This window comes from Rana temporaria, chromosome 12 (genome assembly GCF_905171775.1).
Source record: "Rana temporaria chromosome 12, aRanTem1.1, whole genome shotgun sequence".
Classification (NCBI taxonomy): Eukaryota; Metazoa; Chordata; class Amphibia; order Anura; family Ranidae; genus Rana; species Rana temporaria.
In genome coordinates, this window is record NC_053500.1 from 98,742,222 (window position 1) to 98,769,207 (window position 26,986).

The 26,986-nt window shown below is 45.3% G+C and overlaps 1 protein-coding gene across 1 annotated transcript in view; it reads left to right on the forward strand.

Annotated features, from left to right (window-relative positions):
• Positions 1-26,986, forward strand: part of CNTNAP1 (contactin associated protein 1) — a 385,880-nt gene that overhangs the window by 76,535 nt on the left and 282,359 nt on the right. Inside the window, exons 2-3 of the mRNA XM_040329819.1 lie at positions 18,763-18,864; positions 21,139-21,335. Coding sequence (XP_040185753.1) covers positions 18,763-18,864; positions 21,139-21,335 — 299 coding nt within the window. The remainder of the gene's footprint in view (positions 1-18,762; positions 18,865-21,138; positions 21,336-26,986) is intronic.

The window sequence follows — 26,986 nt, forward strand, 5'->3', positions numbered from 1 at the left end:
CAACGTTGGTGAGCTGATCGCTAGCCAGCATCAGTCACTTCAGTATAATAGAAAAACAAACAAGGCGCCTCTAAGTGCAGAAATATAAAACTTTTGATAAAGCTTCCAGGGAAGTCCACAGAATAACAGCCAATTTGTGCTGTGAGTGAAACATTCTGTTATTCTGTGGACTTCCCTGGAAGCTTTATCATCAGACTGGGACTGCCCTGCCACTGGAACATCTTCTGGACACACTTACCTGCTACATGCCTGCTTCACCCACCATCTTGTAAGTGTTTTTAACCCCTTTAGGGGATATTAAAAGTTTTATATTTCTGCACTTAGAGGCGCGTGACAAAACATCAGTCACAGCTAGGCTATCATAGGGAGAGGATCTCCTCTCCCTGTGATAGCCCGATAGCACTGTCAGCAGCGTGCGTCCCGCCAGCGCTAAGTACACCCCGCGCCCGCAGCTCTACTCCCCGATTACGTACACCCCGCGCCCGCAGCTCTACTCCCCGTCCCCCGCACCCCGCGCCCGCAGCTCTACTCCCCGTCCCCCGTTAAGGCTCAGGGAACGGGGCGAGTCTACGCTATTAGAGTCTACGCTATTAGACCACCAGCTCTGCCATCATTCTGGGGCGAGTCTACGCTATTAGCGTAGACCTAGCATTGGCTACGTTACGCTACTAACGTAGCCAACGCTAGGTCTACGCTAATAGCGTAGACTCGCCGCATTCCCTGAGCCTTAATGGGGGACGGGGAGTAGAGCTGCGGGCGGGGGGTGTACTTAGCGCTGGCGGGAGGCACGCTGCTGACAGTGCTATCGGGCTATCACAGGGAGAGGAGATCCTCTCCCTATGATAGCCTAGCTGTGACTGATGTTTTGTCACGTGACATGAGTGAGCCAATAGGATGAGATGGAGGCGGACCATCTCATTCCATGGCAAATCTCATTTCATGGCAATGCACCGGTGTGTTGATGTTCGGTGGAGGATAATTTCATGCTCATCTGATTGTGTCTTTGTTTACACCGTGGGTGATTCCAGCTTCCTTTCCTGAACAACAGCAGGTACTTTTTTTCTTTGATTGGCTGCTTGCTTCTGCTTGGCAGTTGGCACACACGCACAATCACACATGATAATGATTAAGTTTAAGAAGTAGTACAGTGCACCTGCTACTGCTGGGCTGCTAATCCTTGCTGCTGCCTGGTCCGGGGTTCCCCGTCACCTATTGCCAAGCATTAGGCTCCGCCTCTGGCAGTTACTCTACTCAATGTGGGCCCGGTCTGGCCAGCCATCATTGGCTGTAGTGGGGGCGCATGTTACTCCCTTCCCCAGGCCAAGTAACTTCTAGCAAGTGCCGTGCCAGCGCCGCTCTCCAGCAGGCCGGCTGTTGCCCCTGGGGGCTATATTAGTGTGGGAGGTGGCTGCGGGAGGACGGGTGAGGTTTTTTTCATGCAGGGGGTGGCTTTTTTGCCCCTGCCCCCCATGGCGCCCATGGCACTTGCCAATGCCATGCCTTAGATACATAACTATATCTATTACTATTTATCACCAAATAAAAGCCCATTTTGTACTGAGAAAAACAAGGGCCCGGATTCAGAAAGAATCACGTATCTTTAGGCGGGCGTAGCACATCTCATATGCGCTACGCCGCCGTAACTTAGTCAGGCGAGTACCGTCACGTCGCAAATACTCCCCAAGATATGTCGGCTCAATGCTTTGTCGACGTGAACGTAACTTACGCCCAGCCGCATTCACGTACGACTTACGCAAATGACGTAAAATACGACGCTGTTCCGACGCTTCCGACGTCCATACCTTAACATGACTTACCCCTGCATTATGAGGGGTAAAGTTACGCCGGACCGACGCCTTAGGTAAACGGCGTAGCTAAACCCGACGGGCGCAAGTACGTTTCTGAATCGGCGTATCTACCTCATTTGCATATTCAACACGGAAATATACGGAAGCGCCCCTAGTGGCCAGCGTAAATATGCACCCCAAGATACGACGGCGTAGGAGACTTACGCCGCTCGTACCTTGGCAACCGTGCGGCGTAACTGATTCTATGAATCAGTCTCAACGATACGACGCCTCACATTCGGACTTACGACTGTGTATCTGGAGATATGCCGTCGTAAATCCTTTCTGAATCTGGGCCAAGATATACCGTAGTTTACCTAGATACAGAAAATAGTTGCTATGATATGTACAGTTTTACTAATGTATGTCAGAGTTGCAAAATTGTGTTCAGGCATTAGGATTTGTTTTACCCTCCATCATTAAGGGGTTAAAGGACAACTTCAATAATGGTGAAGTTGTCCTTTAAATTTAAAAACACAACCCTTCCTTGCTGGACCTGTGAAGCCCTAAATTCCCAAGTTATGCATTTTATTACGCTAGAATGTAACTTCTTATGATCAAAGATATTTCATAGATGGCAACAATTTCTCTGAATTTTTCATGTTACCATTTGGTCAGATTTGGAATGTTTGCAGGGACAAGACTCCACAGGGATAAATCTTCTAAATCGGGACCTCTCCCTGAAAATCAGGGATAGTTGTCAATTAAGCACTGGCTTTTTCTGAACCAGCCTAATTACTACAGGATTGCATAACTGTGATAGTGTTTTAGAACTCAGTGTTGCCTACTTGTGTGGGCAAGTACCTTTAAAATAAATGGATATGTTTTTTAAACCTGGAAAGCAGTAATTTATCAACAGAATAATTCATATCCATCTGGAGCTTAGAAAAAAAAAGAAACAGAACGAGAGAGGGCAGCAGGACAGATGTCAGTGGGGGATGTCTTGGATAAAGATTAACTTGGATAATACATTACTGCAATTATCAAAGAGATTCCACCAGCTTCAAAACATCTGCTATTGCTGGCTACACCATCTGAACTGATTTTTATTATTGGTGCTTCCTGCTTGTATGCTAAATTTAAGTACGCCTGCCACTTGGTGTCTTTTTATAGTGCAGCTGTAAAGTAGAAGCAAACCCTCAATAGAAAAATACCATTATATGTCACACTGGGATGTACAGAGCGTGGTGTGCTGTGTAAATGTATTTTTTTAAAGCCCAACACGGGGCATGAGATAAAAAATTCCCTTGCAGTTGACCTAACTCCCACTTCCCACACCACGCGGTCAAATGCTTATTAAGACTAGAGGTATACTGTAGGAATAAGGTGTAATACCTGATTTCTTGCTCCACCAGGCTTCCTCCACAGTTTGCCACTAGTCCCCTAAAACCTCCTCTCTAAGGCGCTCCAGGTGGCAGTTGCACTGTGATGTAATCACATACAATGCAGGACCCTACATTATACACAAAGAAGGCAAGGGACCCCCACAACACGGAATGTTGAAGAGGAGATGTAAGCACTGGAGCGAGGAATGAGGTAATTATTACTCCAAGTCAGAATTCCAAAATTAAAAATTCTGACTTTGAAACTTAGAATTCTGACAATTATTCTCAGACATTTGAATCTCCAAATTTGTTTAAATTTAAGGATGTCCCCCCAGGCTCTTCGGCAGTGTGGTGACGACTAGAGTCGATTCAGAAATGGGATTCAAAGACCAAAGCAAGAGTTTGCGTGGTCAGAGTTATTTTTTTTATTTATTTTGTAGGTACTATAATCCTAGAAACAGAAAAGCCCCTATACTTGAAGTATAACTAAAGGCAAACTTTTTTTTTTTAGTTTTGGATAGAGTGCAGAAGGATTAGAACACCTGACAGTTTCTTTTTTCTTTTGCTGTCAGTGCCCCCGTTAAAGCGGGGTTTTTTACCCGCGACAGTGAGGAGGACTCTGTGTCCGGGGCAGTGCAGGGGAAGGCGACTCTGGGGGCACTTATCACTGCGGTGTGGCAAACCCTCAAATTGGTATCTGCTGAGGTGCGGGTCCATTTTGGGTCCCGCAAGTCGACCCGCACTGCTAAGGTTTTTCCTTATCTGTCTTATTTTGATAAATTTATAGACAAACAATGGGAACGGCCGCAGAGGACCATTGTGGTCCCAAAACGCAAGGCGGTCCGTTACCCTTTTGAAGAAAGCCTTTTGAAAAAATTGGCATCCCCCCGGTTGTTAACCCCCCGGTGTCTAGGTTGAACAAGTTCACCACAATTCCAGTGGAAGGGACCCCTGCATTTAAGGACCCTACTGACAGGAGGTCCGAAGCGGTGGCCCGGTCAATGATCACCATGCTGGGGTCATCACTGCGACCAGTATTGGCCTCAGCCCTGGTGTCACAGACTCTTACCGAGTGGGCAAAATTGTTGCACCGTGAGCTGGAGAGGCAACAGGCTTCCCCGGTCTGTGTGGAGTTGACTGACCAATTGGTGCATGGCCTTACGTATGTCTGCGATGCAGCTATGGATACAGCTCCCTTGCTCTCCAGAGCCTCAGAATCTGCGGTGGTACTACGTCGCCCAATTTGGCTAAAATGCTGCTCCACGGACTTTACAGTCGCTGGCTTTGGCTGTTGAAAGTCAGGTACTGAGGGACCGGAGTCTGTCTGACTTCTAGGAAGATCCTGCTGTTTTTTCAGCGTGGGGTGGATCAAAGTCTTGCTCTAATCACCATAAAGGGGCAGATTGCAGCCTTGGCTGTTTTCTTTCAACATCCCTTGGTGGCTCATCCACTGGTGAGAACGTTTATGCAAGGGGTTCAACATGTAGCCCCTCCAGTTCAGCCACCCCTACCCCCGTGGGATTTGAATCTGGCACTTAAGAAACCTCCCTTTGATAACATCAGAGAGATTCCTCTTTTGACACTCAGAAGGTGGCCTTTCTGGTGGCCATTACATCAGTCAGGAGGGTTTCTGAATTGGTGGCCTTGTCTTGTAAGTCCCCCTACTTGATCCTCCACAAGGATAAGGGAGTGCTACACCCGCAGCCTTATTTTCTTCCAAAATTTGTTTCAGCCTTCCATCTTAATGAGGACATAATGCTTCCATTCCTGTGTCCTCGGCCGTTGCATTCAAAAGAGGTTGCTCTACATTCCTTGGATGTTGCCAGAGCCCTGCGACGGCTCTGTTCCGGTGGTCAGACTCACTGTTTGTATCGGTGACTGGTACAAAGAAGGGTCTGGCGGTCTCAACGGCCACCATTTCTTGGTGGATCAGACAGATTGTGATTCAGGTCTATGCCCTACAGGGGCGGGCGCCTCCCTTTCCTGTCACGGCGCATTTAACCAGAGGGATAGGTGCTTCCTGGGCCTTCCGACATCAAGCGTCTGTCTCACAGGTGTGTAAGGCTGTGCCCACCCCTCGTTTTTTTACACTGCTTGGGGACGTCCCTACTATCAACATTATTTTGAGCTGTGTCCATCCATGAACGATAGAGAAAATAGGATTTTTGTACTCACCGTAAAATCCTTTTCTCTGAAGTTCATGGACGGACACAGCATCCACCCCTCCTTTTTTAAGTTTTTACTACTTTTAGATGAATTGAGCTGCTGACTGCAGAGCGAGGGGTTATGACCCTCTGGGCAGTGCTGTTTGGCTTTGCTGTATTACATGTTTTTAACCATTTAACATGTCTGCCTAGTCCTCTTCTGATAGATGGAACATAACCCTACTGTCAAGGTTATTTGGAGCTGTGTCCGTTCCATGAAGTACACAAATCCTATTTTTTTTTTTTGCAGGATTTTGGTGCATTTTCTTTTGTTTTTTTTAGGGTGGACCTCCACTTAAAGGAGATTCACCTTCTCTATTTGTCCTTTTTACCATTATCATTGAAAGTGAAAGTAAGAGAAAAATCACAAATTTTGAGTTGTCCCCAGAAAGGTAATAGAGAAATCTTTAAATGGGGACACTAGTTCTGGTGACCTACGGGTCCCCAAGGAATTCCCTGAATTTGCAGGGATTTCCTGTCACTTTGGCTATGAGACATGAAGTGAAGGAAAATCTCGATAATGGTACACAGATGGCAAACAAAAATCTGAACCCTCCCCCTTGCTCTATTCAAAATGAAAACAATTCAAATAAATTTGCCTATAATTTTACTTTAACCACTTCAATACAGGGCTCCTATACACCTTCATGCCCAGACCAATTTTCAGCTTTCAGCGCTATCACATTGTGAATGACAATTGCCTGGTCATGCCACGCTGTACGCAAACAAAATGTTTATATTTTTCTTCCACAAATAGAGCTTTTTTTGAAAAAAAAAGTTTTCTTGATTTCTGTTACAAAACTTTGTAAATAAGTAAGTTTTCTCCTTCACTGAAGGGCACCGATGAGGCTGCACTGACAGGCACTGATAGTTACATAGTAGTCAAGGTTGAAAAAAGACACAAGTTCATCAAGTCCAACCTGTGTGTGGTTTTATATCAGTATTACATTGTATATCCCTGTATGTTGTGGTCTTTCAGGTGCTTATCGAATAGTTTTTTGAAATTATCGATGCTCCCCACTGAAACCACTGCATGTGGAAGAGAATTACAGTAAGGCTACTTTCACACTGAGGTGCTTTGTAGGTGCTATAGCGCTAAAAATAGCACCTGAAAAGCGCCCTGAAAGAGTCGCTGCATTCACACTGGAGCGGTGCGCTGGCAGGACGCTCAAAAAAGTCTTGCCAGGCGCATCTTTGAGGCACTGTAGGAGCAGTGAATGCACTGCTCCTAAAGCGCCCCTGCCCATTTCAATGGGCAGTGCTTTGTGGGTGGTTTTAACCCTTTTTCGACTGCTAGCGGGGGTTAAAAGTGCCCCACTAGTGGCCAAAAAACGCAGCAAAAAAGAGGGTAAAGCGCCGCTAAAAAATAGCGGCGCTTTACTGCCCCAGTTTGAAAGTAGCCTAAAGAACCCTCTATGCAGTTAAGCCCTGTACACACAATCGGATTTCTGATGGAATCTAATCTGATGGATTTTTTTGTCGGATATCCAAAGAAGCTGGCGTTCATCAGTCCTGCCTACACACCATCAGTCAAAAATCCAATCGTGCCAAAACGTGGTGACGTACAACACTACGACGAGCCAACAAAAATTAAGTTCAATGCTTCCGCGCATGCGTCAACTTGATTCTGAGCATGCGTGGATTTTTCTCCGATGGAGTTCCACATAGACGATCTGATTTTTCTATTCTTTTTTACCCATATGAAAAATTTAAAACGTGTTCTATTTTTTAACACCAATGAAAAAAAGACTGATGGGACCCACACACGATCGGTTTGTCCGATGAAAAGAGTCTGTTTTCATTGGAGAATCCGATCGTGTGTACACGGCTTTAAAGGTTAAACCACTTTTGTTCTAATTTTAGTGAATGGCCGTGTGTCTTATTAAATTCCCTTTTGCAGAAAAGCTTTATTCCTATTGTGGGGTCACCAGTACGGTATTTGTACATTGAAATGATATACCCTCTCAAGCGTCTCTTCTCCCGAGAGAATAAGTTCAGTGCTCGTAACCTTTCCTCATAACTAAGGTCCTCCAGTCCTTTTATAAGTTTGGTTGCCCTTCTCTGGACTCTCTTCAGTTTCAGCACATCTTTTCTGAGGACTGGTGCCCAGAACTGGACAGTATACTCCAGGTGCGGCCGGGCCAGAGTCTTGTAGAGTGGGGGAATTGATCCCCTTTTTAATGCATGCCAATGTTCGGTTTGCTTTGCTTGCAGTAGCTTGGCTTTGTATGCCATTGCTGAGCCTATCATCAACTAGGACCCCCAGGTCCTTTTCCATCCTAGATTCCCCCAGAGGTTCTCCCCCCAGTGACTAGATTGCATTCATATTTTTGCCACCCAAACGCCCCCCCCCCCTCCTGCTGCCAGGCGGTGCTTCTCCAGGGCTCTCCCGTGCCATCGGGGGCCCAGAGAGCGAATCGGCCGGCGCTGGCTGGGAAGCATAGAGATGACTGGTGACCAGATGGTTATCAGTCATCTCTATGACCGTCGGAGGCCCGGGCGCGACGTTATGACGTCACGCCCGGTACCCAGAAGTAAACAAAGCCGCAATCGCGGCTGTCGGCATGAGATCGGTGAATTTTTTTTCACAATCTCATGCTTGTAAGCCTGGAGGAGAGATGTGGGGTCTTATTGACCCCACATCTCTCCATAAAGAGGACCTGTCACACTATTTCCTATTACAAGGGATGTTTACATGCCTTGTAATAGGAATTAAAGTGATCAAAAAAAAAAAAAAAAAGTGTAAAAAAAATGAAATACAATACAAATATTTTTTTTAATTTTAAAACGCTCCTGTCGACGGTAGCTCGCGTGCAGAAGTGAACACGCATGCAAGTCCCGCCCACATATGTAAACGCCGTTCAAACCCCACATGTGAGGTATCGTCGCATGCGTTAGAGCATGGGTGCTCAACCTGTGGCTCTCCAGCTGGTGCAGAACTTCAAGTCCCATCATGCCTCTGCCTTTGGGAGTCATGCTTGTAACAGTCAGTAGCTTGCAATGCCTCATGGGAATTGTAGTTCTGAAACAGCTGGAGAGCCACAGGTTGAGCACCCATGCGTTAGAGCCTGTGCAACAATTCTAGCACTAGACCTCCTCTGTAACTCGAAAATAGTAACCTGTAAAAAAAATTAAAGCGTCGCCTATGGAGATTTTTAATTCCCAAAGTTTGGCGCCATTCCATGAGGGTGCGCAATTTTAAAGCGTGACATGTTGGGTATCTATTCGGTGTAACATCATCTTTCACATTATACAAAAAATTTGGGCTAACTTTACTGTTTTGTTATTTTTTAATTCAAATTAAATAATATAATTTTTTTCTCCCCAAAAAAGGTGTTTAAAAATTATTGCGCAAATACCGTGCGAGAAAAAAAGTTGCAATGACCGCCATTTCATTCCCTAGGGTGTCTGCTAAAAAAAAAATATATTTAATGTTTGGGGGGTTCTGATTAATTTTCTAGCAAAAAAAATGTGATTTGTACATGAAGGAGAGAAGTGCCAAAATAGGCCCCGTGGTCAAGTGGTTAAACCTCATTTGCCATGTAGTTGCCCACCCCATTAATTTGTTCAGATCTTTTTGCAAAATTTCCACAGTTATTGCCCTGCTTAGCTTAGTATTGTCCGAAATACAGAGATTGAGCTGTTTATCCCATCCTCCAGGTCATTTATGAATAAAATTAACCACTTACGGACCTCCCGCCGTCGTTATATGTCAGTACTTTGAAGAGGGATATCATTGTTATGGCAGCAGCTAGCTACCATAACCCCTATATCCTCTTCTTCAGCGGGCGGTCCGCTTTCAGATAAAAGTGATCTTTGCGGCGGATCACTTTTATCAGCGGCAGGAGAGGCCCCCTCCCGTCGTGCTCCTGTGCCTTCCTCCACTTACAGGAGCCGTCAGTATCAGCGGAGGTGATCGCATCCTCTCCCTGGCTTAGTATGAAGATGAGTGAGGGGAAGATGGACCCCCACCGGTCTCCATACCATTGAAGGTCGGAAAACAACATCAAAACATCACTTCCGCCCATAGCGCTTAAAGAGACATTTTGGGGCAGATCCACAGACGAAGTACGCCGGCGTATCTACTGATACGCCGGCGTACTTTCAAATTTCCTGCGTCGTATCGTTGTTTTGAATCCTCAAAACAAGATACGAAGGCCTTCTGGGTTAGATCCGACAGGTGTACGTCTTCGTACGCTTTCGGATCTAAGATGCAATACTTTGGCGTCCGCTGGGTGGCGTTCACGTTGTTTTCCGCATCGGGTATGCAAATTAGCGATTTACGATGATCCACAAACATAAGCGCGGCCGTCGCATTTTCTAACGTCTGTAGTCGGCTTTTTCCGGCGTATAGTGCGTAAAGCTGGTATTTTGCGGCGTAAAGATAGACTTGCCATGTTAAGTATGGCCGTCGTTCCCGCGTCAAAATTTGAATTTTTTTTTTTTTTTGGCGTAAGTCATCCGTGAATAGGGATGGACGTAACTCACGTCTAAGTTAAAAAAATGACTTTGTTGCGACGTCATTTAGCGCAACGCACGGCGGGAAATTTAGGAACGATGCATGCGCATTTCATTTGGCGCGGGGAGGCGCTTCATTAAAATGAAACCCGCCCCCAACCTGCCCAATTTGAAATACGCTGCCAGAAATACACTATGCCGCGGTAACTTACGGCGCAAACTCGCTGAGGATTCGAAAATGCGCCAGGTAAGGTACGGCGGCGTAGTGTATCTCTGATACGCTGCGCCAATGTATTTCTTTCTGGATCTGCCCCTTTTTTCAAATGACATTTAATTAATTTCTTTTTTTATTGCATTTTAGTGTAAATAGATCTGAGGTCTTATTGACCCCAGATCTCATATTTAAGAGGTCCTCTCAACCTTTTTTTGTATTACAAAGGGTGTTTACATTCCTTGTAATAGGAATGAAAGTGACACAATTAAAAAAAAAAAAAGAACAGTGTAAAAAAAAAGTAAAATCAATAAAAAGAAAAAAATATATATTTAAACGTGCCCGTCCCGCTGAGCTTGCATGCAGAAGCGAACGCATATGTGAGCAGTGCCTGCATATGAAAACAGTGTTCAAACCACACATGTGAGGTATCGCCAGGATTGTTAGAGCGAGAGCAATAATTCTAGCCCTAGACCTCCTCTGTAACTCAAAACATACAACCATTTTTTAAACGTTGCCTATGGTGATTTTTAAGGGTAAACGTTTGTCGCTATTCCAGGAGCAGGCGCAATTTTGAAGCGTGATATGTTGAGTATCAATTTACTCGATGTAACATCATCTTTCACAATATAAAAAGAATTGGCTAACTTTACTGTTTGATTTTTTTTATTCCAAAAAGTGCGCTTGTAGGTCCGCTGTGCAAATACGGTGTAACAGAAAGTATTGCAACAACCTCCATTTTATTCTCTAGGTGCTAGAAAATATATATAATGTTTGGGGGTTTAAGTAATTTTATAGCAAAAAAACAGTTTTTAACTTGTGAACACCAAATCTCAGAAAGAGGCTCGTCCTTAAGTGGTAAAATAGGAATGGTCTCAGGACAGAACCCTAGGGGACTCTACTTTCCACCCCAAATCATTGAGTGCTCCCCATTTATCACTACCCTCTGAACTCACCCCCGTAGCCAGTTTTCAATCCATGTACTCACCCTATGGTCCATGCCAACGGACCTTACTTTGTACAATAAACATTTATGGGTAACTGTATCAAATGCTTTTTCAAAATCCAGATACACTGGGCCAGATTCAGAAAGATCAGCGGATCTTTCTGCTGGCGTAACGTAACTCATTTACGTTACGCCACCGCAAGTTTTTCAGGCAAGTGCTGTATTCACAAAGCACTTGCCTGTAAAGTTGCGGCGGCGTAGCGTAAACTACCCGGCGGAATTCAAATTCGGCAGGTAGGGGGTGTGTATCATTTAAATGATGCGCGTCCCCGCGCCAAACAAACTGCGCATGCGCCGGCCGCGACTGTAGCAATATTGATGCTACATTGGCTTTTCTCCAATCAGCTGGTACCATTCCAGTCAGTAGACTGTTCGTAAAAATGAGGAACAATGGTCTGGCAATTACTTGACTGAGTTCCTCGGGTGCAAGCCGATGTTGAGATTTTCTAGTCAATTTCTAATTCTGTCCTCTGTTAGCCATGAGGGTGCTTCCTGAGACATGTCATGAGGATAAACATTGCAGTTTTGGTTACTGAAGCACCCTTATTCCCTTGCGAAGGAGAAGAATAAATTCAATATCTTCGCCATCTCTCCATCCCTGGTAACCAGATTCCCTTTATCATTCTTTATGGGACCAATATAATCTGACCTTTCTTTTTTACCATTTATGTACTTAAAGAATTTCTTGGGATTTTTTTTTTACTCTCCTCCGCTATGTGCGTTTCGTGTTCTATCTTGGCCGCCCTAATGAGGCAGCACTGATTGGCACTGATGAGGTGGCACTGATGAGGTGGCACTGATGAGCAGCACTTATGGGCACTGATGGGCGCTCATAGGCAGCACTGTTGGGCACTGATATGGCATTGATATGCACTGATGGGTGGCACTGATATGCACTGATGGGTGGCACTGATAGATGGCACTGTTCAGCAGAACTGATCTGGGGGCACTGGCAGGCATCACTGATGGGCACAGTGCCATCCCTATTGGGCATTGATTGGCATCCCTGGTGGTCCTGGGTGGGCATCCTCTGGGGGCTGCGCTGATAATCAGTGCAAACCCTCTCCCCTGTCAGGAGAGCAGTCGGTCAGCACTCCTCTACTCACGCCTGTCAGCGCGAGTGGAGGAAAAACCGATATATGTCTCTTCCTGTTTACACTGTGATCAGCTGTGATTGGAGCATGTGCCTCGATCGGAGTTGGGGTGTGTCAGAATGACACACCACACCACTAATCGCTGCGCTGCACGCACCGCTGGCATGCGCTAGCTGCTTATCCTGCTGGACGTCATATGACGTTTAGTCAGGATAACTGAACCACTTTGCGGGAAGTGGTTTAAAGCAGAACTACATTACATCTGAGCACCAAAACCAAAAACTCTTGTAGTGCTCCTCGTGTAGAAACTACTGGGTAGCATGGGTCCTCTGTTCTTTGTTTCCACCTTCTCAAGAACTTCAGCTTCTCTGACATAGCTGGTTGAGTTTAAAAAGATAAATATCACGGGAGGTACAGAAAGTTAAACTTAGTAATACTTAGTATCAATAATAGTGTTATATCAAAGAAAACAGACACCAAACCAGGTAGCAAAGGCAAACATATATTGTCACCCATTATGGTTGGTATACAGGCAAGCATAAAATGGATTAACAATGGTAATAACACAATTTAGCATACAAAGTGATTAACAGTAAGGACTAAAATGCAATAAAAAAAGATATTCTGCGCTCAACGTATCAATAATTAATAAAGAAAAACCCTCAGAATGCGAAAAATCTCAGTCAAAATACACATCAGTATTTAGTACAGTATATCCTACATAACAATATGAACCAATATTAAAGAAAAAAAAAGGAGTGGGGGCTTGTTGTGCTATTTCATTGTGCATAGAGATGGGCTGAACACCCCCCAGTGCGGTTCAGTTCGCAACAGAACTCTCGAACATTGTGAAAGTTCGGAGCCGAATAACGACTCCATTGAAGTATATGGAACCCGAACTGGAAAAATCAGTGCCCATTTTGAGGGCTTAGATGCAAGTTATTGGGCATACAAAGGGTATGGGGGTCCGGGTACTGCCCTGGAGGACATGTATCAATGAAAAAAAAAGTTTATAGTTTTTTTTGTTTTTTTTAAATGAGCAATGATTTACTGATGCTTAAAGTGAAACAATAAAAATGAAAAATTCCTTTAAATATCGTGCCTGGAGGGTTCCCTTTGTCTGCCTGTAAAGTGACGCATCTGTACCATGTATAGAACCTGCTGCAGCAAAAATTACATTCATAAAAGCAAAAAAATTAGACACAGAATGGCTGTGGCCACAGATGGTGTTAACCCCCCTGGCGGTATTCCCAAGTCTGGCTCGGGGTAAGATTTCTGTACCAAAAGCGGTATCCCCGAGCCTGACTCGGGATCGCCTCGCAGCAGCCACAGACAGTTACTTACCTTGGGCCAGATCCACAGCCAGCCGCCGTAACTTATCTTTTCCCATTTAAGTTACACTGCCGGAAAATTTCTACCTAAGTGCCCGATCCACAAAGCACTTACCTAGAAATTTTCGGGTGTGTAACTTAAATTCCGCCGGCGCAAGGCGTTCCTATTCAAATGGGGGCAAGTCCCATTTAAATTAGGCGCGCTCCCGCGCCGGACGTACTGCGCATGCTCGTGACGTCATTTTCCAGACGTGCATAGCGTGAAATTACGTTACGCCGAGCTTCGTGAATCGCGCCGGGTCAAAAAAGTTGCGTCGGGAAAAAAAAAAGATACGGCGGAAAAAAAAAAAAAAATAACAGTGTCGCGGGTAAGAAGGGTCTACTTTTACAAGGTGTAAACAGTTTACACTTTGTAAAAGCAGCCCTAATTTTACACATGCAACTTAATACTTACGGAGAAAAAACGAAGCGTAAAAGCTTCGTGGATCTCCGTAAGTGCTAAGTTGCATACCCGAAGCGGCATTTCGACTCGAAATGCCCCCAGAGGCGGATGCGGTACTGCATCCTAACATCCGGCAGTGTAAGTCCCTTACACATGTCGGATCTTCTGCCTATCTTTTGGAAACTGATTCTGTGGATCAGTTCCAAAGATAGAAACAGGGATACGACGGCGTATCAGTAGATACGCCGGCGTATCCCTTTTGAGGATCTGGCCCCTTGTCCCTGGATCCTGCTTTCCCTCCCCGCTGTATGAGTGAGCGGCGTCCTCGCTCGATTCACAGTGTCCCCGTGTGCCGCCGATCTCCGTTCCCTGCGACGTTACGACGCACGGGGGCGGAGAACGGCGCCAAATTCAAAAAAGTTAACAAACACATTACATTATAGATTACACATTACTTATAGATTACAGTACTGTATGTAAAAAATACACACCCCCTTTGTCCCTAGTGTGCCCAGTGCCCTACATGTACTTTTGTATAATAAAAACTGTTCTTTCTGCCTGCAAACTGTAGATTGTCCATACCAACCAAAAAGTGTCCCTTTATGTCAAAAGTGGTTTTAGAGCAGCTAGAAAACAGCGATAATAAATCATAATCACTTGCAGAATTGAGCGATATCAATTTGTGGGGAAATTCGTCATAAATAAATAAAAGTAATGACAGCAACAGTTCTGCAACTGAGCAAATTTCAGTGATTTTGAGTTGATTACATTATTGAATAATTTTTATTATAATTATATTATTATTTGTTATAATTATTTATAATTATTTATTATATTATAATTTATGATTTTGGTTTTCTCTGGCCTATGCCGATATTTAGAAATCGGACCGGCCGATGGCTGATATTTTAGGCCGATTTTTGCGGCCGATATTTTAGGCCGATTTCTTTTTTTTTTCTTCATTTTAGCAAATCTAGGGTTTAGAGGTGGGGAGGTTGTTATTGTTTAGGGTGGAGCGGTGGTGTGCAGCCTATTAGTGCCCACCAGTTCAGCCTGTCAGTGCCCACCAGTACAGCCCATCAGTGCCACCTCATTAGTGCCCACCAGTGCAGCCTATCAGTGCCACCTCATCAATGCCCACCAATGCACCAGTGCATCCCATCATTGCCCACCAGTGCATCTCACCAGTGTGAAGCTGTGTCAGGGGTCCAATGACTTGTATCTAATTTGTATTATATATAATCTTGTATGTTCCTGTTACCCCATGGGAAGAATTCTCTGCACTTCCTGTCTATTAAACACACAAAGAAGAAATTAGGAATTCTCTGCAGAATCAGATTAGGTTACACAGAATCGCTGCTCCTCTGAAAACTCGACTTTTATTTTCTCCATCAGCCCATCCCACGCAGTCGTTAGTTTTTATATAACAGTTTATTTAAACTGGTTGTAAAGTCAGAAGGTTTTTTATCTTAAAGTGTAAGTTCACCTTTACAGAAAAATCCATGCACCTTCTTCATAGCTAACAGATTGGGCTTTGCAGCTGCTGATTGGTGTGATGTCGCTGACCAATTAAAATGCTCCGAAACGTCCCTCCTGACAAGGTACATTTTGGACATTCAGCTGAGGGGATTTCTTAGCCCCGGCTTTCTGACGTGGATATACCGGGGCTCAGAATGGGAGATTGCCGCGGTCCAGGTCAGCGAGGATGGGATCATGTGTAATTTCACCTTACAGATTTTTCTGTAATGAGGAACTTACCCTTTTAAAGCGTAGTTCTACCCAAAAGTGGAACTTCCACTTTGAGGACTCCTTACCCCCTGACGTGATTGGACACAGCTGATCACATGGTAAAGAGCCTCTTTACCAAGATCGGTGTGTCAGACTGACATGCCACACACACCGATCGCCGCACTACGCGCCCCAATGGGTGCATGCCGGCAGTTATCCTGCTGGACATCATATGACCCCCCAGTCAGGATAACTGAACCACTGCCCGGCCATCGTTCTGCTATAGGCTGGACGGGAAGTGTGTTTTTTTTTACAAACACAGGGTCGGGCTTCACAGTGACTGATCACTGGGGTAGCCAATTAGAGGCTACCACAGCAATTAGGTTACGGGGAATCATTTAATACAGAGCCTGGATCTCTCGGGGAGACCCCGTTCTCTGTGCTGGGAGGGCACACAAGGGAGAACCACATATGTGCAGCCCCACAGCTCTGTGCCTGTCTGCAGCTGCTCTCTCCCTTCTTATCGCTCTCATAGGCTTGGCAGAGAGCTGTGGGAGCGAAGCACTGCTGTAAGTCAAATCCTGTGGTGAGGGGGCGGTACCAAACCTCTATTTCTGTGCCTATAGCAGGCAGTGTGGCTCGGAAGCGAGCCCACAGGTTTGCCATAATAGGAAATGGCTTCCAATGGTGGCGCACCAAGAAGAGGAGTTGCCAGTAATTCTGGCAAGGGGAGAATCTGGACCATTCCCAATACAATTGAACAGAGCAGTTAAGTGTACCATTGAAAACATTTAGTACAGTCCAGACCCCTTCAGCTGCCATGCCCATTTGTAGGAGAATGGTACAATGGCAGAAAACAACCTTTTAGCCACCCTGGCTCTCTGTGCTTCACTAAGTAAACTAAAAGTTTCTTAAAGCTTACCTCTCTGGGGAGCAGCAAGCCTGAACCCTGCTGCCTCCAAGTGCTGCAGAATCTTCACATCAAGTTACCGGCCCGCGCTGCATTCTGAGGTTTGTAGGCAGAGGCAGGGCTCGCAGCACGTCAGGGGCCTTTTTTTTTCAGAGTGGAGGATGTCGGCAGCGGCGGCCGCCGATTGGCTGTTTACAGGCCTGCTGGTTGGCTGCCGTGCTGGGTGTACCAAGATGGCCGCGGCTCCGGAGCTAGGCCGAGGCCGCGGCCTTTCCTGATGCTGTGACTGCAGCGGCAATCCGCGGATTGCCGCCGCGGTCACAGCATCAGGAAAGGCCGCGGCTTCGGCCTAGCTCCGGAGCCATGGCACCGCTAGCGGCCATGTTAAATATCGGCCTAATTTTGAAAAAAATCGTCCGATGCCGATTTCTCCAAAACGGCCAAATATCGGCCGATATATCGGCCTGCCGATCTATCGGTCGACCCCTACCCGGGATGTCTACTAGACTCTTGTTTGGACAGATTTAAGTAAGTTATTCCTAAAGATTACAGGCCTACAATGTAAAACACCAAATTTCTTTGCAAAATAATTGTACCGCTTTCAGCACCTAAAATCTGAAATAATAATACCGCCGGGGAGGTTAAGCCTGAGGCACTTTTTGGAAGTGGCACTGTTTTCTTGTAATCTGAATGCTGAACTGGATGACGTGTTTTGAGGTGGTGTATCAAACCTGTTGTTGAAAAATGCCTTGGCACTGTACCCCCTCTTGAAATTTCTGCTGAGCAAAGACTGCAGATTGCAAATTTGTGGTCTTTATCTGAAACTTTAAAACATTTCCATGCTGCAGACATGGTCCACCTTTGCTGATTGTGCAGAATAAAAGCATATAATAATTTATAGTGATTTCTATATGATTTATAGTGGGAGTGAAATCTGAGGGGGGAAAAAAAGGACGAAAGACGGCTACAGCGCTGGCCTAAATTGCCAGGAGGGCATCCATGTACATCCTCCCGTGCTCGTGCTACATGCACGCTCTGTGATCAGCGAGTCCATGAGATCCCAGGCCCCTTACCAGCCAATGACAGTTTATCACATGATATAAACAGAAGCCAGTAACTGCATGAGGAGAGAAAAAAAGCTGATTTCTGGCTTCTGTAAATGGGGCATCGATCCCCCACATGGTGAGCCACTGCTGCCTCATCAGTGCCCACCAGTGCCACCTACCAATGCCCATCACTGCCACCTACCAGAGCCCATAAGTACTGCTAAGCAATGCTCACCAGTGCCACCTACCAGTGCCACCTATTAGTGTCACCTACCAGTACATATCAGTGCAACTTAGTGCCCATCAGTGCCATTTATCAGTGCCTCCTAATCAGTGCCCACCAGTTCCACCTATCAGTGCCCATCAGTGCAGCATATAAGTGCCCATCAGTGCAACCTCATCAGCGCACATCAATGAAGGAGAAAAATCACCTGTTTGTAAAATTTTATTAAAATGTATTTTTATTTTTTTTACAATTTCTGTCTTTTTTTGTTTAGAAAAAAATAAAAACCCCAGTACTGATTAAATACCACAAAAAGAAAGCTCTATTTGTGTGAGAATAAATGATACAAATTTGGGTACTTATGGGTACAGTGTAGGATGACCGCTCAATTGTCATTCAAAGAGTGACAGTGCTGAAAATGGCCTGGGCAGGAAGGAGGTTTAAGTAAGGAAGCAAGTGGAAGCAAGCAAGTGTTGATCCTGCTAGAAATCTTTTCAGATAATCCCCTGTGCTGTACTCAGTTGCATTGCTCCGACGACTACAGAACCCATCTATGCTGAAAAGAAAAGAAAAAAAAGAGGGAAATGTGTCAGTAGTCTGTTCTGTTTCTGCTTTCCTGATACAGTAGGTGATTGAGTGTTGTCACCCTGTGACAGGAAGTGTATTGTTGGTAGGATCACCAGGTGAAAATTAAGGGAAAAAAGCAGGAAAAAAATAATTATACAACCACCATATCTAAGGACAAATAAACAGCAATATTGAATTTTTTTGGGGGGGTTGAAATATGCGTTATTAACATGTTACTGTATCAGAGAAGCTTTTTATCATTTCAATTTCCTTAGCACTTTTCACATGTTGACATTGTTTTGTGCAGTTTTGTATTATGGGTATATGAGGGGCTTATTACTGAAAAGATTTTTCTTTTTTACTTTTACAGAATGGTGCTACAATGATCTGGTATCGCCCCTTTATTTCACATCATTTGATGCTTCATCAAGATATTCTCTTTTGTACACTGCTAACTTTGCACGATTATTTGGTAAGTATGCATTTCTACTTTTAACCTTACATGTTCAAATAGATTTACTAATTCCTTTTTTTAGACTGTGACTGCTGAGAAGAGGCATACCAATTAATAATCAAAGCAAGCCAATGGCCTCACCCAATAGTAACACAGAATGCAGATTATGTTAGAAAGTGCAAGGTTGTAGCTTTATTGTATTAGTGCAAATTATCTTCCTGCATAACATACATCAAACAACATTACAAGTAAAAATTATGATGGAATACTGATAGCATAAAAGCTTTTCCTTTCCATAAATGTCAGGCATCCAACCACCCTGAAAAAAACAAACAAACAGCAGAGTGTATAAAGCATTGACTAAAGTTTGTTACCTCAAGGTAAAAAAGGGCATTAAAATTAATAAGGGGACATTGTTACATATATTTTGGGCCTGTAAAAAAGTGGGACAATACTGGGTGGGGATCCAGAGAATCATGCGGAAGTTTATAGATGCTCAGATATTCGATGACCCGGCTTTCTTCCTTCTCCGCTGCTCGCAAATTCTGGTTCAGATCTATAAAAGATCGGTATTGAGTCATATGATTAACACAGCTAAAACCATTGCTTTGCAGTGGAGAGACCCTAGACCTCCCTCTACTAGAGCGTGGAGGACTTGGTACTCTCAGCACAAAATAAGAAGGATCAGTATGATCAAATATGGAGGAGTTGGAACCTGTTTATGTACTGGGAGGAGGGGAAAAGACTATTAGATGGGACAGCTGAAGAACTTTATTGTTTTGAAGGGAAGTATACCCCTGCATATGGAGAAATAGAGGAATTAAATCTCTTTCTACATCTCCTTAAAAAAAAAAAAAAATCTCTGTGCTTTTGTTGTTTTGGTGGGGGGGGGGGGGGGGGTGGATGTTCACGAGAGCGAGGCAATGGGTAGGAAAAGAAAAAAGAGGAGAATAATGAGAAGTCATTAATTAATGTTCCTTCAGCCCAAAAGCACAGGGTATTTGTGGAAAGTAAGATATATAAGTAACCAAAATTGAATGTTTATGTATATGTATAATCATTATAGATGGTTAAGGTGATTGAAATGTACTAGGATAGTAGATGTAAATGGTTTTATATATGATGGATGTGATAAAATGTCTGTTAATATCTGTTCCTCTATGTTTGATAAAATAAAGAAAGCTTAAAGTGGAGTTCCACCCATAAATATAACATTACATCAGTATTTTTTAAAAAATTTCATTAGTCCTTTACGAATTTTTTTTTTTTTTAGATGCTTTCAAAGTGTTGTTGCTAGGCAGAATAGTTAATCTTCCCACTTCCTGCACCTAGGTGCTTAATGCACCGCACAGACTCCTGGGAATGTAGTGGGTGTAACTTACCAGGAGTCTGTGCACTCCCCAGTCTCAACGAATCATGTGACTTGGACAGCACAGGTGCTGAAACCTGATCTGACACTGCTTGTGCAGCACTGAGCATGTGCAAGATCTGCAAGGCTGAAATCCAGGAAGTCATACAGTCTGGCTTCATGATGCCCACACTTAAGATGGCCCCAGTCAATTTCTATTTTATAAAGTGTCTAAATGCTGTAACAACCTAACAAAACGGACCTTAGTTTACAGACTAACTTTACTAGAATACATTAAGCTTGTGTATTACAGGGGTATTTATATTTAAAAAGTGAAATTGTGGCCGGAACGCCGCTTTAAATACAAAAAAAAAATAGGATGAGTGGGCACATACTTCTCAGGAGGCTAAAACGTATTAGTTTCAGTGCTTCAATCCTTTGCACCCAAATAATTAGGCACATCAGACCGGCCTACGAAACAGAGCAACCAATACACACTAGTGGAAACAATTAGTAGAACCTTCCCACCTATTGCATGCCTTAATTGGTCAAGATTTCTTTTTACAAGGGCTCTTTAAGAAAATTAAGACTTTTAACCTAGGCAGGTTAAAAGAAATTCTAGGTTGTAAAAAGTATGATTGGTTAGTGGGGTTTTCCTATGGGAAAATGGTTATACAATTCTACAGAACCTATCCAAAAAAAAAGAAGAAAAGCCAGCTAGGTAGGCGTATTAAAGTAAGAGGAGACTCTGAAGTAGATGTAGAACATTTTAACTGGTATGAGTATCTGTAATTGGCAGGAATGGGCATGGCTTTTGACTAGACAAGTAGATGTCTGAGATGGGCTGGTCTTCCTTTAATTATTGTGATTTCCCCAATTATAACTAGGTAGAAAATTAATACAATAATCAATTAATACAATGAATGACATTTCTTTCATTACAGGAAGTAGTGGGTGGTCTCCTGCCCCTGGAGATAAACATCCTTGGCTTCAGATAGACTTGAAGAGGAAATATAAAATAATGGGAGTTGCCACTCAGGGAACCTATAACACGTATTACGATTGGGTGACCCGTTACATCTTGCTGTATGGGGACCGGCCAGACAGCTGGAAACCATTCTTTCAGCTGGGCACTAACTGGGTAAGTATCATTGTCTACATTTTACAATAAACATGTGCATTTAGATCTAGTACAGAGTTGCCGATGTCAAGTGGAAATCCAGCCCAAACCTTTTTGGAAAAAATGGGGATGGTTTAGAACTTCTTTCAGTTATTTTGTTCTCCCTGCTTCCATTGGGAATATTTCTCCTAACTGTCTGTCCCGCAAACACAAGGAAAAGTGAGAGAATATCCCATTCATTTTTTGCAGTTGCCATTAACGACAACTGTACATTTTTAGATCTCCCCAGGCAACCAGGACAGAGATTAGATGAATACAGATAGCAGTAAAAATATAAACAGATTTTTGGAGAAAATGTTAAGGCATCCCCTGAAGAAAGTAAACAGAAGAAATATATTTTTAAAACAAAAGCTTTATTATACAAGATTGTTATGAATCAAATATCCAGGACTGCCCAGAAAAACAATTTAAAAGAACAGGTGCGTATATAGCCACAGCAAACTCAACTCATCAGTAGACAAACCATTATTGAAAACAAAATGGGTGTCTCATAAGACTCTTCCGTACACCAGGATAAAGTAAGCATATATCCTTGAGTCAAGCAAAGCAAAATTTGCACGTAGCAAATTGCTTATGTTTCCACAGCTATCTATTTGCATCCATTATTTCAAGATGTAGCAGACTTGATTATGCTGTATATTCAGGGCTCTAGTCCTGCGGGAACGCGTGGGAATGGAGTTCCTGCACTTTTTTCACAGCAGGAACGCAGTTCCCTTTGCAGGACTAGAGCAGCCGAGCCGCCCGAGCCAATCCTTCACTAAGTGGCGATGCCCAGCTCGAGTCACTGTCGGGGGCAGGCGAACCTTAGTAATTCTTTATGTTACTGGCCGCTTCCTGTATATGGATTCATCGGGTAGTGTGCGGGTATTCCATTACTTCCTCGATGCCGCAATGTCTCCTGGGAGCTTTTGTCATTGTTCCCAGGAGACATTCCAGAGTTCTGCCGCAAGTTATCGCAGGATTTAGAAAGAACTTGCTTAAAAAAACACGCGGTTTAGTAATTGTGCATATGAGCGAATCATTTTTTTTTTTGGTAGGGGAGTGGATCTTGGGTGGGAGTTCCCACACTTTTTTCCCCAGGACTTGACCCCTGTGTATATTCATGCTTATTGATAGCACATGCAAAGCAGACATATATAGTGTAAACAAACTGCAACCAGAATAAAAGCACTCATTTTTTTGAGCAGTGAAGCACGTAATTTTTCAAACATCATGTAGTAAGGCTTCTTTCACACTATGGATTGTATGTCCGTTTTATAATATCCGTATTACACCTATTAACGGACGTTTATTAACGGATTTAATACCGGATACATACGGATAAATATTTTACCATTCTTCCTATTGAAAACGGATAATGTTTATCCGTATACATCCGTTATATCATTCCTTTCTAATGTCCGTTAATAAAAACCATTTCACCCTTTCTTGAAGTCCAGCTCCAGAAGTCTTTACTGAGCATGCTCAGTAAAATTAACGTCCGTTAACATAACGGACATTTACGGAGACATTTACTAACGTCCGTGCGCCATAGACTTCAATGTTAAAATATAACGGACGTTAATATATCCGTTACTTGCAACGGACAAAAAATGGACAAAAAATAGTGCAAGACCCGTCACATATTCCGTTGTAACTAACGTACGTACGTTATAACGGACTATTACGGATCTTTACGGAACATAAAAAAATCCCATAGACTTTAATGATATTTTATAAAGGACGTATAACTTCCGTTTTTTAACATTATCTGACGGATTTTAATACGGATTATTAAAACGGATTTATTTTGTAGTGTGAAAAGGGCCTAACTTGTAAAAAATCTACTTTGTATCCATCATCCGGAGACATTTCAGTTTTTTGCGCATAAATGCTAATACAATGCACATGCAAAGCTTAGTCACAAAGCAGACAATCATAAAGCAAGTGAGGCAAAGTTGAAGTCAAGCAAATTGCATCACAACATACTACTGTGTCTATTTATATTGGATCGCCTGGATCAGACCTGGGCAAACTACGGCCCGCGGGCCGTATACGGCCCGGCGGACCTTTTAATCCGGCCCACCCCCGCCGCCGCTGCCACGTTAATCACCGCAGCGGGGAACATTACAGACAGCGTTCGTGTGAACAGCTGTTTTCCCCGCCGCGCATAGACACTCCCCCTTGGACGGATCTGTCCAATCGCGAGCAAGGGGGAGTCACATAGACACTCCCCCTTGCTCGCGATTGGACAGATTCGTCCAAGGGGGAGTGTTTATGCGCAGCGGGGAAAACAGCTGTTCAAACGAACGCTGTCTGTTATGTTCCCCGCCGCGGTGATAACAGTAGGGAGGGGTCACTGTGCCCATCACACGCAGCCACTTGTGCCAACACATGCAGCCACTTGTGCCAACACACGCAGCCACTTGTGCCAACAAACGCAGCCACTTCGCCACCATAAATTGTCGCCACTGTGCCAATCACACGTAGCCACTGTGCCAATCACACGTAGCCACTGTGCCAATCACACACAGCCACTGTGCCAATCACACGCAGCCACTGTTCCCATCAAACGCAGCCACTGTTCCCATCAAACGCAACCACTGTGCCAATCACACGCAGCCACTGTGCAATCAATTGTTGCCACTGTTCCCAAACACAGCCACTGTGCCAATCACATGCAGCCACTGTGCCAATCACACGCAGCCACTGTGCCAATCACACGCAGCCACTGTGCCCATCAAACGCAGCCACTGTGCCCATCAAACGCAGCCACTGTGCCAATCACACGCAGCCACTGTGCCAATAACACGCAGCCACTCTGCCCATCAAACGCAGCCACTCTGCCAATCACACGCAGCCACTGTGCCAATCACATGCAGCCACTGTGCCAATCACATGCAGCCACTGTGCCAATAACACGCAGCCACTGTGCCAATAACACGCAGCCACTCTGCCCATCAAACGCAGCCACTCTGCCCATCACACGCAGCCACTGTGCCCATCACACGCAGCCACTGTGCCCATCACACGCAGCCACTGTGCCAATCACACGCAGCCACTGTGCCAATCACACGCAGCCACTGTGCCAATCACACGCAGCCACTGTGCCAATCAATTGTTGCCACTGTTCCCAAACACAGCCACTGTGCCAATCACACGCAGCCACTGTGCCAATCACACGCAGCCACTGTTCCCATCACACGCAGCCACTGTGCAATCAATTGTTGCCACTGTTCCCAAACACAGCCACTGTGCCAATCACATGCAGCCACTGTGCCAATCACACGCAGCCACTGTGCCAATCACACGCAGCCACTGTGCCAATCACACGCAGCCACTGTGCCAATCACACGCAGCCACTGTGCCCATCACACGCAGCCACTGTGCCAATCACACGCAGCCACTGTGCCAATCACACGCAGCCACTGTGCCCATCAAACGCAGCCACTGTGCCCATCACACGCAGCCACTGTGCCAACACACGCAGTCACTGTGCCATCAATTGTTGCCACTGTGCCCATCACACGCAGCCACTGTGCCATCAATTGTCGCCACTGTGCCCATCAAACGCAACCACTGTGCCATCACACGCAGCCACTGTGCCATCACATGCAGCCACTGTTTAATCAATTGTTATTGATTAAACAGTGGCTGCCTGTCCCCAGCCTCTGTCCCCCTCCTGTGTCATGTCCCCAGCGTCTGTCCCCCTCCTGTGTCATGTCCCCCTCCTGTGTCATGTCCCCAGCGTCTGTCCCCCTCCTGTGTCATGTCCCCAGCCTCTGTCCCCCTCTTGTGTCATGTCCCCAGCCTCTGTCCCCCTCCTGTGTCATGTCCCCAGCGTCTGTCCCCCTCCTGTGTCATGTCCCCAGCCTCTGTCCCCCTCCTGTGTCATGTCCCCAGCCTCTGTCCCCCTCCTGTGTCATGTCCCCAGCCTCTGTCCCCCTCCTGTGTCATGTCCCCAGCCTCTGTCCCCCTCCTGTGCCATGTCCCCAGCCTCTGTCCCCCTCCTGTGCCATGTGCCCAGCCTCTGTCCCCCTCCTGTGTCATGTCCCCAGCCTCTGTCCCCCTCCTGTGTCATGTCCCCAGCCTCTGTCCCCCTCCTGTGTCATGTCCCCAGTGTCTGTCCCCCTCCTGTGTCATGTCCCCAGCCTCTGTCCCCCTCCTGTGTCATGTCCCCAGCCTCTGTCCCCCTCCTGTGTCATGTCCCCAGCCTCTGTCCCCCTCCTGTGTCATGTCCCCAGCCTCTGTCCCCCTCCTGTGCCATGTCCACAGCCTCTGTCCCCCTCCTGTGTCATGTCCACAGCCTCTGTCCCCCTCCTGTGTCATGTCCCCAGCTTCTGTCCCCCTCCTGTGTCATGTCCCCAGCCTCTGTCCCCCTCCTGTGTCATGTCCCCAGCCTCTGTCCCCCTCCTGTGTCATGTCCCCAGCCTCTGTCCCCCTCCTGTGCCATGTCCCCAGCCTCTGTCCCCCTCCTGTGCCATGTCCCCAGCCTCTGTCCCCCTCCTGTGTCATGTCCCCAGCCTCTGTCCCCCTCCTGTGTCATGTCCCCAGCCTCTGTCCCCCTCCTGTGTCATGTCCCCAGCCTCTGTCCCCCTCCTGTGTCATGTCCCCAGCGTCTGTCCCCCTCCTGTGCCATGTCCCCAGCCTCTGTCCCCCTCCTGTGTCATGTCCCCAGCCTCTGTCCCCCTCCTGTGCCATGTCCCCAGCCTCTGTCCCCCTCCTGTGCCATGTCCCCAGCCTCTGTCCCCCTCCTGTGCCATGTCCCCAGCCTCTGTCCCCCAGTTTTCCAACAATGATATTTACTGCTGTTTTATAAAGAAATACAATTGATTTTATGCAGTATTGAGTTTAGCCTTTTGGCCCGGCCCTCCAAAATATTTTTAGTTTCTCATGTGGCCCCATCGAAAAAATAATTGCCCACCCCTGGCCTGGATTGTGGTACACATTCTTGCTCACTGATAGCGCATACACAATACAATTGCAAGGCAAACATGCAGATGCTTATAATAACTTTATAAAAAAAGGTTGCCTAACTAAACCTCAGTGAAGGTATAGTCCAGACATCATACAGGCCAAACTTGTGACCTAATTTCAGCCAAAAAGTTGGCAATCTAAATAGCTGTGGTTTGTGATCAATTATGTATTAAATGTCAAATTGAGGAAATTCCTCCAACATAATATGCTCCTTGTTCACCCTGCTATAATAGCTCATTGGTTTGTCACCCTTCCCCAGCCATATAACAGCCTTAAGAGGATCTATGTATTGACAGATTACATGTTCTGAATATTAAATGGGTCTCTTGTGTAACAAGCAATAGGACAGTCAGTGCCATGGCAAGGTCATTCAGTGCACATAGTGAAGATGCCAAACTGACCACCCCAAGGTGGAGTGGAGGATAGAGTTATTAAAGATGTGTTCAGTGCCAATATGTATGCACATTATAATAGCGGTGCAGATTCTGTCCCACAGTATGTTATGGGGCTAACAGGGATGTCTGAATTAGTGTGAGTATAAAAATATCCATGTGTCAGTAGTGACACTGGACATAAAAATGCAGCTGCATTGGTGGTGTTACTGTAAGAAAAAAATGCCCCTGCATCAGTGATGTCACTGTAAGAAAGAAAATACC